Genomic DNA, 16,802 nt, shown 5'->3' with positions numbered 1-16,802 from the left:
ACCCAAAAACTACAGCTTATTAACATTATACATACACATGCAGAAGAGCTGAGCTCTTGCTTGAGTTATCCAAGCAGAGCTGGTAAGCCACTGATGATTAGAGTGACCTTCTGACCACAAACAGCAGGCACAGCAATCTGAGAAAGGAGAATGCTGGTCTGCCTGGTCTGCTAAAACCACACAGAAAGGAAAGTTATGAACACTCTTGCACTGTATCTCATGGGTTTAATTTATCAAGAAAGAAAATAAGGGAGGGAGAGTTATGACCTTGCAGAAAGTTAGGAACATGATAGCAGTGTCATTTGCTCATAAACACGGTGAATGAGAGCTCCAGGGAATCACTGAAAGACTGTGACTCTCCATTTTTATGCTGCTGCTTATAATTTCCTTGTCTCCTCATTGACTTTTTTCTTCTTACCAGATTATTCACTGTACATTGTTTTAAATTAGAGTATAAGCTTATTGAGCAGAGGGTTTATTTTGTTTCACAGCACAACAAAATATCAACTACACTTAAGACTGTGAGGTGTTAGTGAAGCAACATAACTAACATTGCATACTTTTATCATCATTAAATATTTTCATGACTTATTTCTCATGGCTTCAACACAAAGCACTTGCTGATTTGTATATTTATCTAAAATATATAATCCTAAGAATTCTAAGGCATTTATTAAGGTTCATTCCTCACAGGAAAAAAAGGGCTAGTCTGTTTTTGGTTTATTTTTATTCATGAGAACAGCCTGTAGATGTCACCACTCTGTTCAAAATCATCTACACTCACTTCTTTTTCAAATGCACTGTACATCTCAGTGAGGCACTGTTGAGATAGCAACCCTAAACACACACTGTATAGCAACCCTAAGTACACCCTCTACCACAATGGTGCTCCCTGACAGTAAATCATAAACATTTCTTCTATCCATTTTTTTCCCATCTGATCATAGTCATTGTCTACAGTACAATAATAAAACCACTAGATGCAGAATGGATGTGATAATTCGTTTACATTATTCTCATACAGGTTTCTACAATGTCTATTCTTCTCATCTTAAAAAAAAAAAAAGACACACCCCCTTAATGAGAAAATGCAGAGATAGTCATATCCCCCAAATCTATTTCACTGTCTTCTTTTCAAGTCTATTCATTCAGCTCAGCTATGACCTGTTTTTCTTTTTTATTATGTGACACTCTCAAATTGGCTTTTATGGAGTTATGTCTTCTCTGTGTCCAGATCTATAAATAGATTGCTATATTAATCATAATCATAATCATAATCATAATCATAATCAGCAGCTCTGAAGCTTATTACAGACTAGTGGTATTTCTTTTAGGGTTGCACTAATACAAATCTTCTGTACTTGCAGTGGCCTAAAAGGTTATGTGGATCAGTTCACATGTGGTAACAGGACTAGTATGTTTACTGATATATATCTGAGTCTTTTGACTCTGAGAATTACTGCTCCTTTTTGGACATGTCTTCCTCCCTAATGTGGGAGAGAACTTTAATTTTTATTTTTTGCCTTTCTGCCAAGTGGTTATTTACTCTTTTATCTGTTCTTCTCCAGTGAGTAATTTGTTTATCAAATACCTTTCTGCAATTTCCTGGAATAATTTTATTATTATTTCTTCTCCAAATAGTTTTCACTCAAAGTGGCCACAACACAAATACGGAAATGTACTCCTGTGACTAGTGGCTCTAGCAGATTTGATGGACAGGGAGTATGTCTGCAATTCAACACAAAGTTATGTTGCTTCAGTTTCAACCATTTACCAGCAGTCCTGATCAGCAAGGGAGGTCCCTATGACTGGAAGTTGCCAAATGTGGCACCCATCTATAAGAAGGGTGGGAAACAGGATCCAGGGAACCATAGGCCCGTCAGCGCAACCTCAGTGCCAAGGAAGTTCACGGAGCAGATTGTCTTGACTGTTACCATGCAACAAGTACGGGACAACCAGGGGATCTTGCCCAGTCAATATGAGTTTATGAAAGCAGGTCCTACTTGTCAGACCTGATCTTCGGCGACAAAGGGATGAGTAAAAGGTTGTGCATGACATCTACCCAGACTTTAGTAAAACATTTGACACTGCTTTCCAGAGCATTCTCCTGGAGAAACTGGCTTCCCATGGTATGAGTGGGTGTACTGTTCATGGGGTGAAAAACTGGCTAGATGGCAGAGCCCTGAGCACGGTGGTGAATGGAGTTACCACCAGTTACCAGCTGGTGGCTGGTCACTAGTGTGGCTCCTCAGGGCTCAGTATTGGGGCCAATCCTGTTTCATATAACTGACAACATGGACAAGGAGATTGAGTGCACCTTCAGTAAGCTCACAGATGACACCAGGTTGGGTGGGAGTGTTGATCTTCTTGAGGGCAGGAAGGCTCTGCAGAGGAATCTGGACAGGTTGGATTGAAGGGATGAGGCCAGTTGTATGAGATTCAACAAGGCCAAATGTCAGGTCCTGCACTTGGGCCCCAACAACCCCATGCAGTGTGACAGGATTGGAGTGGAGTGTCTGGAAAGCTGCCTAGGGTGCTGGTTGACAGCTGTCTGAACATCAACCAGCAGTGTGCCCAGGTGGCCAAGAAGGCCAATGGTATTCTGGCTTGTATGAGCAATACTGTGGCCAGCAGGACTTGGGAACTGATGGTCCCTTTGTACTGGGCACTGGTGAGGCTGCCCCTTAAATCCTGTGTTCAGTTTTTGGCCCTTCACTACAAGAAAGACATTGAGGTGCTGGAGTGAGTCCAGAGAAGGGGAACAGAGCTGTGGAAGTCTCATGAGGAGCATCTGAGGGAGCTGAGATTGTTTAGCCTGGAGAAAAGGAGACTGAGGAGAGACCTATCAGTCTTCACAACTACCTGAAAGGCGGCTGTTGTGAGATGGGGGTTGGCCTCTTCTCCCAGGTAACAAGTAACAGGACAAGAGGAAATTGCCGCAGGTTGCACCAGGGGAGGTTTAGATTAGATACTAGGGGGAAAAAAGTCACAAAAAGGGTTGTTAAGCATTGGAACAGACTGCTCAGGGAAGTGGTGGAGCCACCATCCCTAGAAGTGTTCCAGAACTGTGTTGATATGGCACTTGAACACATGGTTTAATGGTGAACATGGTGGTGGTGCCAGTTTGAAGGCTGGACTTGAGGATCTCAAAGGTCTTTTCCAACCTTAATGATTTTCTGGTTCTATGATTCTATGACCTAGCCATCCAGTTTAACCCTATGACTTTTTTTGGTATGTCTGCATTGAACATCGGTACTGGACAGAGGTATCCAAACTGGTTTATTCAGATCTGGCTCCCAGAAGTATTGTAGATGTGTAAGCCTTTTCAGCCAGATAAATTACCATTTTAAGCACCTCTATAAAACAGAACTATATTGCTTTCAGTGGCCAAGATGATTCCCTGAGAATTAGTTAGAAATTAGCATCACTCTACATTGTTTAGCATAGATTCATTCAAAGATGACAAATCTGAAAAGGATGGCTTACTCACGGTGTAAATCCTTCAACAAACTTATCTGTTACACTTCTCCTAAGCTGGAGAGCTACAACTACTCAATGAGAAAAGAAACAGAAGGAAAATATCAGAACAGTAAGAAGAGTACACATACCTGCACTCTCTGCCCTTTTGTAACACAAAAACATACACACTAGGTGCTTATGCATAAATAATATAATCATGCTTTTATCTTGCAATACAACATTTATTTTAGACTTGCAACAGTATAATTGAGAATAGAAGAAAAAACTTGGAGCATTTCAGTATTCCAGGCTGACTCCTACTGGTCTAAAATTTGTCCTTCTAGTATATTTTAACATACCAATAATTATTCCTACTTAGATCTCCCATAATAAGTTTTGGTTGCTGTCATTCTAGTTTGATGTTTAGAGGTGTGTGATATAACTACCACTCTACCTGTATGCATCCTAGATAGCCATGTTGAGCAGCTATGTGAACAGCAGTATTTCCATCCTGGTCTACTTCATCCAGTGAAATGCCTTGTTCTTGCATAAACTGAAGAAGCCATAGAAGGATTTTCTCCTAAGGGAAGGGGGAAAGAAATGTCACAAAAGATAAGAAATAACAGAAAGTTATATTATATACTAGAGAAATACTGGTATTGCCATCTGTTACTATTACTATCCATTAATTCCTTGTTTTCAGTGTCTCTTAAGTTTGTAGGACTTAGCGCATCGTGGGTCTCTAGTTTGGGGTTTTTTTGTTGGTGGGTTCTTTTCCCCAAAGGAAATAAGTTGAAATACTTTATTTTATAAAATGATATAATAGGAAAAATATGAGTGCTGTAACACATTCTGAGAAATTGTACACAAAGAGCATGCCTGCCTCTGTGTTGGTGACAAAATATGGGGCAGAACAACCTACACATCAATTTGAAAATCAGCTTGTGAAATTTGGTCAAAGTTTACAAGCCTCTTTGGAAAATTAAAACAGCAGTATGCTTAGATCACAGAGCTGAGCAGTTGGATTCTTCAAATCTCTAGCCGCTTCCCAGCTCTGGGTGTTTGTGCTAGAGGAGAAGCAACACAACTAAACACAGGAAATCTTGCTAGCCTAAGATCTCAGTGTATTGACTAATGGGTCATTTGTATGTCCTGCATGTTGGGAAGGATGGGGAGACTTGAACTCCAAAAATTTTCAAGTGAAAGTCTGGAAGTCAAAACTGAGGTACGAACTTAATTTTGTACAAATGTCACTTTTTCTGTGTGTGTATACAGTTGTAATACACATTTATCTGGATATCCTTTTCTAACAATGGATAGCTTATAAAAGTGCATGAAGCTTAGTTCATATCTTATTTTCCCCAGTAGGTTTATTTGGAAAAAATTTCTTCTCTCTAGGAACTTTCCATGTCTCTCCAGATTAAATTTCATTTTGCCTTACCAAATATGAATCATATTGAAAATCTAGAATAAATCTATAGATCACATAGAAAAGTGAGATCCATTAAAGGATAGCTGACTACAGCTTTATTCCCAGTTTTTGCACCTGAATAGCTGAAAGAACAAATTACCTCCTAGCTTAAAATTCTTTTCTGTAAACATGTATTTTTTAGTATCTTCCATTTATATCAATCGTGTAATACTGACACAAGCTGTAGATCAAAAGGGCTGTGTGGATTCTAGTGTTGCTGAGGCAAGTGCAGAATTAACCTGCAGCACCTCAGTAGCTTCAGTGACGCATAAGTACGTAACCACCCAGAGTTAGATAAAAGCAAAGGTCTCTAAAAGGAAAGTGTATCTAAATAAAACAGTACTGGAAGCATGTAGAGGACTCTGAGTAGGAAAGAGGTAAAAAAGAAAAAGAATAAAAATGAGGAAACTAGAAAGGCTGGGTATAAAACAATTTTTTTTGTATAAAACTACCACAGATATTTTAATCTCAATGAAAAGGGGAGGAATTGCCAGACTCTTCCGGGGCTATTCCAAATGATTCTGCCCATTCAAGCACCTGGATTTCTGCTTACTATTTCAGAGGGCTAGTCTGTCTGACAAGTATCTTCCTCATATCTTCATTTTAACAGCAATTTTGTTTTTATTACAGGGTGAAGGCATAGGTGTTTTTACTTCTCCTTGACTGAATGCCCAATACAGTTGACAGACAGCATGGAGAGATGACTTCAGATCACACATCCCTTTAAAAATATTCTTGAGCAGTTTCTCATTATGCCGGTGGTGCTGGCCAGAAATTAAGAAGGATTATACTACTCCTGTGAATTGCCTTTATGTTTTAATAATTAAAAGAAAAATATTTTAGCAAAACTCCTCTGCAGAACTGGAAGACAACTACAGCTTTGAAATCATATATTTCTTTGGAATGTAACAGGGACCAGAACGTCAAGCATGTTCTGTAATTTTACAATCACAATCAGCATGGAGCAAATGATGCTTTCTATTAATTTATCTTGTCAATGTGGATATCAAGTGCCTGGATGGCTATAATCAATCATCTGTACTTACGACTATCTGTGCATCAAGAGATCACAGGCACAAAGTCATAGTCCTACTCAAACTCTTTGTGTTTCTCTCAAATGAGTACATTTCTTAGCAAATTTATCCTTGACCAAAAAAACCCCAAGAAAACAAATATTTTTTTCACATACAACTAGGGAAAATGAAAACATCATACATCAAAATATACCACATATCACTATACTAACACTCAGGTTGCAAGAAAAGTGTTCCCCGGAGAAGGTTCACAGTCATCAATGCAATTTATTCAGACAAAATGAAGGATAATGAGAAAATTGTTGAGATGAAGACAATGGAAAATAATAACTTTTCTGTTATTTTACAACAGCAATTGACAAATACTAATGAATTATTCAATATACCTGGTATTTTTAATTCCTACTATGATCTTATGTTGCAGCAGTCACTAACATCCCTCTGGCATATTCTAGACCTACAATAATTCAAACATGCCTATAAAAAGATTCTGGGAAAATTTGGGACAGGTTGTAGACTTTGGTTTAATCAGCTGGCTTTTGGAGAAGAAAGTACAACTAACAAAGACCATTTAAATCATTACATGGTCAACAAAGACAAGGATTAGCATGGTGAAGAGAACTGACTCTACAGCTACCCTAGCCCCATCATTTGATATTAATTAAATAAGCTGTCCTTCCAGTATCCATTCACAGCAGAAGAGTGGGAGTCAGTGAAAACAACACATTACCCTTGGAAAAATGACATTAGACAGGCAGGCAAACATCCCGAGGTGCAAAATAAGGTATTTTTTTAGGCATCTGTGTATCTGAATGTCATATACTGCTTTCCACTGTGCTCTCCAGCACTGTATTAGCATCAACTTGTGCATGGGATCCCTTCTAGGTCCTCAGTCATGCTTTAGGTTGTTTCCCCAGTGTCCCCCTAGATTCTCTGGAGCTCAGAAGCCACAAAACTCTGGCATTTCCCACCCTCTACCTCTTACCTTTGCAGTCCATACTACCACAACACCCCTGCTGGAAAGAAACTGGAGCCCTGTGAAACTCTTAATCAGAACTAGGACAACAGGTACCTAGGACGGCACCACCATCTTCCTGTGACATGGTGATTGTGCCAGGCACGTCGTATGCTGTGCACCCATGACTTATGCCCAACATGAAGAGGCCTGTCAACAATCATGGTTTCTTCTTGCATAATCTCATGCTTAAAGAAACCCTTGCTAAGAGGTGTGCTGACTAGGCTACATGTCGACTTTAAGCTTTTGTGCTCTTCCGTCAGATTCACTTATGTAGTCCCTCTCTCATTGGAAAAATATAAGACTGCTGACATGTCTTTGGAGTCAGGCCATGACACCAAAACCATATGGTTTGATGACCTTTAACATAGGAGCTTTGCTATGAACTCTGCTTTGCTGCCCATTCTAAATCATAATTGTTGAAGAAAATATGGTGCGCCTAAAATGCCTGGGGAAACAATGGATGGACTGACTCTTTTACAAAATGATTCAATAGCAGGTCTTCCTTGTAAAAATATTATTCTTGTAACTCTGCCAAGACCAGTGTTTATACGGATTATCTCCTGTGTAAGTAATGGTAAAATAAATTAAAGCTTCAAGGATAGTGCCAACTAAGCATTTAAATTTCTCAAAGTTTTTTTCTTCTTAACACAGTTGGGTAATATAGTCTGGCATTCCTTCAGCCCCAACATTCCCTCATGTTTGCAGATTGTTTATGGAATATGAAAAAAAGATAACTGACATTACATGTGAACTTTTTTTGGCATTCAGCTAACTAAAAATTTGGCAGCAATTTATGTATCACCTTTTCAAATTTCATTGGTGGCTGACTGTAGCTGGTGTTTCTCAACCAGCAGAGCTTCTGTTCTGCTTTGAAAAGAATCTAGATAAAGTGTGTCAGATCTGTTTCTGGCAGTAGACAGCATAGCTCACTGAAAAAACCCAAAGCTTCAATGGATTTAGTTTATATAAATATCTTTAGAGATGAAGATAAAATTAGGCTAATCAAGCGAAGATATGAATTAAAGTTCACATGCAACTTTCTCTCTCAAACTTTTTCTTCCCAGTAGCAAGCACGCTTTTCTTGAATCAGTTCTGATCTGGCTCACAGCTTCCCTATATTCAGTGCTGTGTTTACAGGCCAAACTTGGAAAGCAGGACACCATCAATCTGTATATCTGGCAGGGTCCTAACTTGCACCAGTAACATCTGCATAGTAGGTGAGTGGAGAAAAGGCAAAGGAAGTCTTTGCACAGCATGAAAACAAGGGAGTCTGTATGCTTATGGAAACAGCAGGAGAAAGGGTAGACTTTCAGCTCCATAGCCTTACAAACCTGCTTCTTTCTTTCCCCTACAGTAAGTTCGTGCTTGGAGAGTAGCAGTTAACAGCAGAAATAGCCACAATAATTCTATGGCATTGAATGAGACAATCACATTGCACAGGAAAGAATGATTTTCTTAGCAGTTATATTTTGCTTGTTCTCTCTCAATAAAATTAAAACGCATTAGCACAAAACCAGTGGGATTTGGTGTCCCTGCCCATGGCAGGAGTGTTGGAACCAGATGATTTTTAAGGTCCCCACTATTCCATGATTCTATGATTTATCTTTAATGTCTGTTGAAGAAAGTCTGGGACAAAGTTGTCCATCTGTCAAAGACATTAAAGAAGAATAATCAATCATTATTCCTTGCACAGAGGATCCTGGAGAAGGTCCTTTGAAGAGGGGTTATTGCACTGTCTACTTAGGAAAAAACAGACTTTGTGGGAAGAGAATGTAGTATAATTAAGTGGCATATATGTTCCTCCAGACGTTAGCAAAGCACTAGAATGCTGTACTTCAGTGGTTTCTTTTTATTATATTTATAGATAAGTTAGGTGTGAAACAGGATTGATTTACAACATATTTATGTATGTAGTGCTCAATAAAAGTGGCTAGAGCAAGACAGATGATGTTCAAGTTTCACCACACTTCACTTCCAATATGCTGAATTCTTAAATTACCACAATTTGCAAATTTATTTTGAGAACAGTCTCTCCTGAAAAGATAATATGAACTATCCCAATATATTTGTTGCTTAGCTAATCTTCCTAGATGTTCTTGGTTGGCCTAATATGCCAGTTAATCTTGTCCTAGCCATCAGTCAAAGCTAAAACAAACAAACAAAAAACTTAAGAGAGAAAACGCTGAAAAAAATTACACAGATTAAGTAAGGAAAGATTTTGCTATATTTGATCTAATTCAGAACACCTGCAATTAAAAGCCACAGAATGATACACATGCTTTAAATTAAAATTATTATATGAGCATCTAAATAATCTCTTTGAAAAAGTAAATGAAAGTCATACCTGGCCATAGCAACCTGCATAATGAATAAGGCTTGGGTGGTCTTTTGAGCAACTGAGTTCTGCAATAGCTTCTGTTTCACTCACCATCCATCGAACACACTCCAGTTGACCATTCTAAACAAGTAAAAAAAATTTCAATTCCAGCTGTTTCCACCCTAAACACATCTACTAGACAGGGAAAAGCTTATCAAAATTATTAAAAAGTTATGAATTTCCCGTTCGCTTAAAAACATGTTCTTTTGTCTGCTTTTACATTACGCGTTTTGATCTGACTGTCCCGGACCAAGTACAGTTTGGCAACTGATTATAGTGAAAGGGGCAATTTGAAAGTGTCAGTCTAATAGGATTGTGGTACCACAATAGGTACCACAATCTGGTACTACTCTCAGATTGTTCAGAGAGAAACCGTAGTTCTGTTTCCATCACTTGTACAGCAAGGTTCAATGACAAAATGAGATTATTTGCTGGAGTAGAATGAAGAATCTACCTAGAAACCCAAGTTTTCATTGAACACCAATTAAATGCATGCCTCTTAAATTATTCTTACATATGTAGTAGCTGAATGCCTAAACCTCATGGATTAGGACCTCTGCCCAACAGGCACTCTACAAACACAAATTAAGATGGTTCTTCACCCGAACACCTTTTACAGCCTCGAGATTCTCAAGCTGCTATGCACACTCCTAGTAGTTTGGAAGTTACTATGAAGTAGGATGTAGATACTGTAGACACATTAACATTTTCTTCACAGCATGCTCGCAGCCCAGTGTAAAGGCAAGAATTTTGTCAGCTCCTTTTCAGCAATAGTATGTTGGTAAATGCAGTTTGGCATGACCTATGTTGTGGTCTGCTCTTACTGATGTTTTTCAACTCATATGTTCATAAAGGTTTATATTCTAAAGGATAGCTGAGACAAGAATTTCAGTTGCTCAGTCAAAACCTCACAAAGGTCAACATAACAGAAAAAAGTGGTTTGTGCACATAAGATAGATAAAGCAATAAACAGAAAGAAATAAATATTCATTTCAAGTTTCAATTTTATTTTATAAAAGCACAGAAAAGAATGTAGCACATGTTCACCTATATAAAATTATGGGAAAAATAAATATTGAAAAAAATTAATTTTATATCTCTTATTCCTTCCATATGTAATGTATGCACACAAATACAAAAATACACACTATTTTACTTTACTTACTTTGTCTCAATTTCAGCAATGAAGTAAAACTATGAAGCTACTTGTATTCTTTTTATCACACTAGAAAAATCCTCCTCCTCATATCTGGGTTCAAATATTAGTAAGTATAAATAACTAATAATTTTTTTATTTTGTTTTCCTTTGTATCACAACTGAATAAAATATTTTTGTATTTTTAAAATTAAAGAATTAATAAAATTAAGTACCTGCTAAAGTAAGATAATTTTGCTAATGTGGAAAGGATTTCTCCAGAGTTAGTTAAAATAAACTATCAGTATCAAACTTGACATCCACAAGTCCACGGGCCCTGATGGGATGTACCCACAAGTGCTGAGAGAGCTGGCAGACACCATAGTGATAATCCAAAAACTGGGGAGATCAGGAGAGGTGCCCGAGGACTGTAAGAAACCAAATGTCATCCAATCATCAAAAACAGCAAGAAGGAAGACCTAGGGTACTACAGTCCAGTTGGCCTCACCTCAGTCCCTGGAAAGGTGATGGAATGACTCATACTGGAGGCCATCTCTAGGTATGTGAAAGACAAAAATTTGATCAGAAGTAGACCATATGGATTCACTAAAGGGAAATAATTCTTGACCAACCTGATTGCCTTCTACAATGGGACAACTGGATGGACAGATGAAGGGAGGGCAGTGGATGTTGTCTACCTCAACTTCAGCAAGGCTTTTGATGCTGTCTCTCACAACATCCTCAAGGCAAACTCAGAAAGCACAGGCTGGATGAGTGGATGGTGAGGTGGATTAAGAACTGGCTCACAGTGGGTCTCAGAGCGTTATGATGTAACTACCAGTGTTACTATGGAGCCCAGTATTGTTTAACATATCCCTCAAAGACCTGAAGGGGCAGATGCCTCCTCAGCAAGTTTGCTGATGACACAAAGCTAGAAGGAGTGGCCAATACCCCAGAAGGCTGTGCAGCCCTTCAGGAGGACCTGGATAGGTTAGAGATGTGGGCAGTGCAGAACCTTCTGAAATTCAGTGAAGGTACATGCAGGTCCTGCACCTGGGGAAGAATAACTCCACCATATAGGCTGGGAGCCGATCTCTGGGAAAGCAACTCTGTGGAGAAGTACCTGGGGGTCCTCGTGGACAACAAGCTGTCCACGAGCCAGCAGTGTGTCCTCATGGCCAAGAAGGCCAATACTATCCTGGGATGCAATAGGAAGGGCAATGCCAGCAGGTGGAGGGAGGTGATCCTGCCCCTCTACTCAATCCTAGTGAGGTCACGTCTGGAGTACTGTGTCCAGTTCTGGGCTCCTCAGTACAAGAGAGAATGGAGCTCCTGGAGTGGGTCCAGCAGAGAGCTATGATGATTATTAGGTGGTGATTAGGGGACTGGAGCCCCTCTCATAGGAGGAGAGGGTGAGGGAGCAGGGCCTGTTTAGCCAGAAGAAAAAAGAAATGAGAGGGGGCTTCATAAATGTCTCTAAGTATCTGCAGGGAGGGTGCCGACAGGATGGAGCCAGGCTCTTCTCAGTGGTGCCAAGCAATAGGATGAGAGGCAACAGGCAAAAACTTGGAACACAGAAAGTTCCACCTGAACAATGTGGAATATCTTTGCTGTGAGGGTGATTGAGCACTGGAAAAGGCTGCCCAGAGAGAGGTTATGGAGTCTCCTCTGTGGATATATTCAAAACACAGGAGCAAGGAAGTTGGATTAGGTGACCTCCAGTGGTCCCTTGTAACCTTAAACATTCTCTGATTCAGTGATTCTGTAATATAACAGAGTGATTGGCCACAACACTCCACTCCATTTTCTGTCTCTAGCTCATAGTTAGAGGTCAGAAAGAGGTCTTGAAGCAAAATAATTAGTTTTCATTAATTCATTCCTTATTGGGATATGTTATCATCAGTAAATTGTTGAAATTCTCTTCCATGGAAGTTTATGTTTTCTTCCATTCTGATAGTCATCACTCCCGTGGAAAACCGGCGCACACCCCACATAGTATAACATTATGGGAGTTACAAGGGCAAGAAGAATAAATCCCATTTTATCAGTGTTGAAAACCACTCTGGAAGAAAGGATCAAGAGCTATAAAGTTTAGTTATGCCAGATTACTTAAAGGCTCTTACAAAACTTTGTGATGACTCAGGACAAGCCCAGTCATGCAGGACATCATTAGAAATACTTGGGCCTGAGCAGTAGAAATACTTGGTTCCTCACTTAAGTAAAGAACTCCATCACATTTACACAATTTCTGTGAATGTCAAAGTATGCTCAAGTATTATTGAAAGTAAAGGAACTAATTATTCAATAAGCCAACCTTTCTGGAGAAACAGAAAGGTTTTATTGGCTTATAAACACACTATATACCTACTATATGCCTAGCTTGAAAAAAACCCAAGAAATAAAACAATTTTCAACTAAAAATTTGGATTTTAGATTGGCAGACTGTAACTATTCAGTTTGACATGGGCCAAGATATAACAGCATCTCATTAGCACAACTACACATCAGTTTAATTTTCTATTCATATGGTTTGATCCATAAAAATAAAAAAACCCAACCCTGAAACCTGCACCAGATCATTGAAATGCCACCTCGAATATGCAAAACTGCAGGTAGGAATCCACCAGTCCTTCCTCAGTTTCCAAATTTTTCCCAAGAAGCAAATAAAACCCCCAAAGAAACAGATACTCTTGTATTATATTTCACCCCTTTCCTTCTTTATTCTCAAGGCTAAACGGAATGACATTCAACCACTCAGTCTCACTTACTAAAGAACCAGAAGTACTATGGTTAAATCATCAGTCGTCTTGTACACGACTGTGCTTTATTTTAGTATAGTAACAGCATGAATTTTCATATTTTTCTATATAATAGGTTTTCCTGCAAACTTTGACATTACTTTTTTAGATTTTAACAGATCATTCTCTAACATGTACATTTTAACTTTGATGCAATTGTTCTAGACAGCCAAAAATTGTCATCTCCAGATGTTTTTATGCTTTGTAAACATGTTTTCACACTAGTTTTATAGGATTGTACCAGTATTTTTAAAAAATCAAGAAACTGCTATGCTCCCTAAAGAAACAACTGAATCTGATTTAAATGAAAGCTGCTTAAAATGTGAAAAATATTCTTTAAAGTCAGTTGACTTACTTAAATATTAATGTATATGCGTTGACAACAACATATAAATTTTCAATGTTAGACATTGGATATTGCATTCTGTATAGTAATCCATTTTAATTTGCTTATGCAGTACCAGTCAGTGGCTTTTTTTGTTCTCACTTAAAATGCTTGAAAAATAACATCCTGCTGGATGCCTTTCCTACTGCCATCACAGAAGGAAACTAAATGACCTTTATGTCTCATTACAGTAGAGAAAGACACTGTTACCTTTATTGCTAATCCAGCTGGAGTTAGCTGTTCAATGTTTCGCTCGTTCAAACAGTCTTCACCCATCAAAGAAGTGAGATGCTGCAGGCATTCTGCATGTCCCTTTGATGCTGCTACATGCAACAGATTGTTGTCACATTCATCATGGATCTTATCCAGATTATCTGCTGCTAAATGAGGCTGTTAAAAAAAGTAGTATGTTAGTTACAACTAAGGATAAAATGATACATTTAGCCTCACAGCCCTAGACAGAAGTAAAATACAAAGAGGTTTCCCTACAGGCAAGTTCTTTTTTAAGTCAAAATCCAGAGGTTTTCATTTCACTATACAGAACTTGGCTACTATTAGCAACAGGAGAGAGGTGGGACTCTCACTGGTTGGACTGACTGTGTAGTTTCTCTCTTTCTCATGCAATTGTCATACAACGGTGTAAGATCTTAAATGGCTTTAAGTCTTTGCACTAGTTTGGTCAATGAGGTAGTTGAAAAAATACCCACATTTTCATCATTTCTGTTTTTTTTTTTTTATAGCACTATATTGATGAGTAATTAAACAGAAAACATCCATGATTTCTGAAAAAAGCAGTAGCTTGTGTTAAGGACAATGTAAAATGTAGTTAAAACGTGTGACAGAAGATTTTCATGTGATAGTTTCTTTCCATGAAAAAAAGAGTTGGAATATTTACTCGAAGCTCTACACAACCATGATGTAAGACATTATTTCAACTAATTTTAATTTAGAGACAAAACATTTGGATTGAGAAACTCCAAAAGCAAAACAAAGGATGGAAGACATAGTTAAGGAGTAGCAATAACTAAGTTCCTAGAGTTGTGCAGACTTGCCAGAGTATTGTTCAATGAGTCTACTTCATTCAGAGGTTTTGACCTGTTCGGAAAAAAAATATATTTTCTTTCCATCTACCTATTTACGATAACCTCTTTTTTTTCCCCCCACTCTATTTCAGGGTGAATTCAACTTGCTTTTATTTCTTAATGAGCAATCTAATAGTCTCTTCTGCCTCCATCTAGTTTTGAATATCTTCTTTTGTTCTTGCTTCTTTGTTAAAAGCATGCCTTTCTGCTTGAGCTAGACTGGTAAACAGAGAAGCTAAACAAAAATCTAACAAAAACAATTCTCACACATACACTGTTCCTCCACCAGCTGTTCTGTGTGGAGATCACATGCTCTGCACCATTGTGCTAGCTTGTAACTAGTTACTTTGGAAACCACCATTGACAGTGCCTGATCACAGCACTAGAATTTACTAAAAAAAATTCATATGGGTCAGAGGCCAACAAAGCTTTAGAGAAAGCTCCCGCGTGAGAATGCTGCTGCAACAAGACAGCGTAAACACTCCTGAATAATAATCAGAATACAATAGAAGCCCCTCTGTTCCCATCATCAACCTCTACATAACAACCAAGGTAAATCAGCAATAATTGAGCAAAGTGACCCACAAATGTTGTGAAAGCAAAACTCAAGGAGGATTTAAATTTGATATTTTAGTGATCTCACTAGTTAAAATGTCGGCCTTCTATATGATTTCAGTGTACTGCATAAAATAGCAATCTTGAGCATGTTTACATAAAATTAGTATTTTGGTTTTGCTACATATTTTATTTAAATATTAAGACTTTCCATTTGGAAGACCATATGCTCTATTTCGAAGGAGTGTACAAGATAAAAAGGGCAGTGGTTCAAAATATTCACTTCATCAGCTTAGCTGGCTTAATAAACCACATCACAGATCCCTTTTATTCTACAATTTTTATGAAAAAGATGATACTTACCAGTAAAGATATTTGGCCTTCCTTTACAATGTTTAAGATGCTCTTAATTTTTTTCACTTCTTCGCTCCTCTCTTCTGGGCCCCCCGCATTGTTCCAGCTCATACTCAGTTCCTCCAGCTGCTTGCTTTCTGCCATTGCCGTCTGCAGGTGGAAAGTCCTCCGGTGGCAGTTTGGCATGGTCTTCTCAGTTTTGTGAGCATGAGGATCAACACATGTCCGGCTGAGGAAGCCCTTGCCTTGGCCTTCAGAGTCATGGACTGAGCTACACTTAACTAAAGGCTGGGAAAGCTCTAATTCTTCTGCTGGATGTTTGTGCTGATCAAGGGCAGTGGGCTGTGTTTTTCTCAGCTGAGAGCCTTTCACAGGAGACAGCACACAGAACTGCGTCCCGCCAGCAGGCGAGCTCTCTGTGTTCCCTGCAGAGCAAGTCTTCCCACTAAGACCATTCACTGTTGAACACACACCCAAAAGTTTTTTCTCAGGAGCTATTTTTGTAAAAGGAACATGTTGCTGGCTTGATTTAATGTAAGGCACATCCAAAATTTCATCCATGTCCAGGTCATAGTGCTCCAGCTCTCCAAGCAGAACAGCAGGCTCAATGGTTTTGCTTTTAAGGCACTCTCCTTCTCCAGGACTCTGGTCATCATTTGGAGGTGCAGACTGAGAATCACTGCTTTTCTGGTATTCTCCCTTCTGGTTCTTCTGGTCATCACTTTCATTGTTCTCAGAGCTTTCTGGCTGGTGCTTTAATGGGGAAACTCTCTTCACAGGTCTGAATTTATTGCACACATCTGCAATTCCTGTTGGTTTCTGCGCATTTCCGAGAAGAGTTGACACTCCACAATTCCAGCTGCTGCTGGAAACTTTAGAAACAGAGGAATTTGATTTAGAAGTGACTGCTATCATGTGGCAAGATATAAAGATACATGCATGCTGTGCATATATAAAGCTGTGCACGCTTTAAAGATATACCTGGCCAAACACTGGAAACAAGAATTATATGATAACATGCCACATTCATATCTAAGCAGATTTAATGGCATCTCTATCAAAATAGCTGAAGAATTTAACACTCCAGAAAAGAAACTTTCTTATACATTGTAATAATTACATACATTGTAATAA

General features: G+C 38.7%; 1 protein-coding gene across 2 annotated transcripts in view; it reads right to left on the bottom strand.

Moving 5' to 3' along the window:
- Positions 1–16,802, bottom strand: part of SNCAIP (synuclein alpha interacting protein) — a 54,798-nt gene that overhangs the window by 18,303 nt on the left and 19,693 nt on the right. For both annotated transcript variants that reach the window (XM_008923289.1, XM_018086191.1), the window contains exons 3-6: positions 15,678–16,540; positions 13,888–14,067; positions 9,327–9,440; positions 3,914–4,039 (exon numbers count right to left, since the gene is read on the bottom strand). In XM_008923289.1, the coding sequence (XP_008921537.1) occupies positions 3,914–4,039; positions 9,327–9,440; positions 13,888–14,067; positions 15,678–16,540 (1,283 nt within the window). The remainder of the gene's footprint in view (positions 1–3,913; positions 4,040–9,326; positions 9,441–13,887; positions 14,068–15,677; positions 16,541–16,802) is intronic.

This window comes from Manacus vitellinus, unplaced genomic scaffold (assembly GCF_001715985.3).
Source record: "Manacus vitellinus isolate BGI_N305 unplaced genomic scaffold, ASM171598v3 scaffold_9_pilon, whole genome shotgun sequence".
NCBI classification, from domain to species: Eukaryota; Metazoa; Chordata; class Aves; order Passeriformes; family Pipridae; genus Manacus; species Manacus vitellinus.
This window is presented reverse-complemented; position numbering and strand designations above follow the sequence as displayed.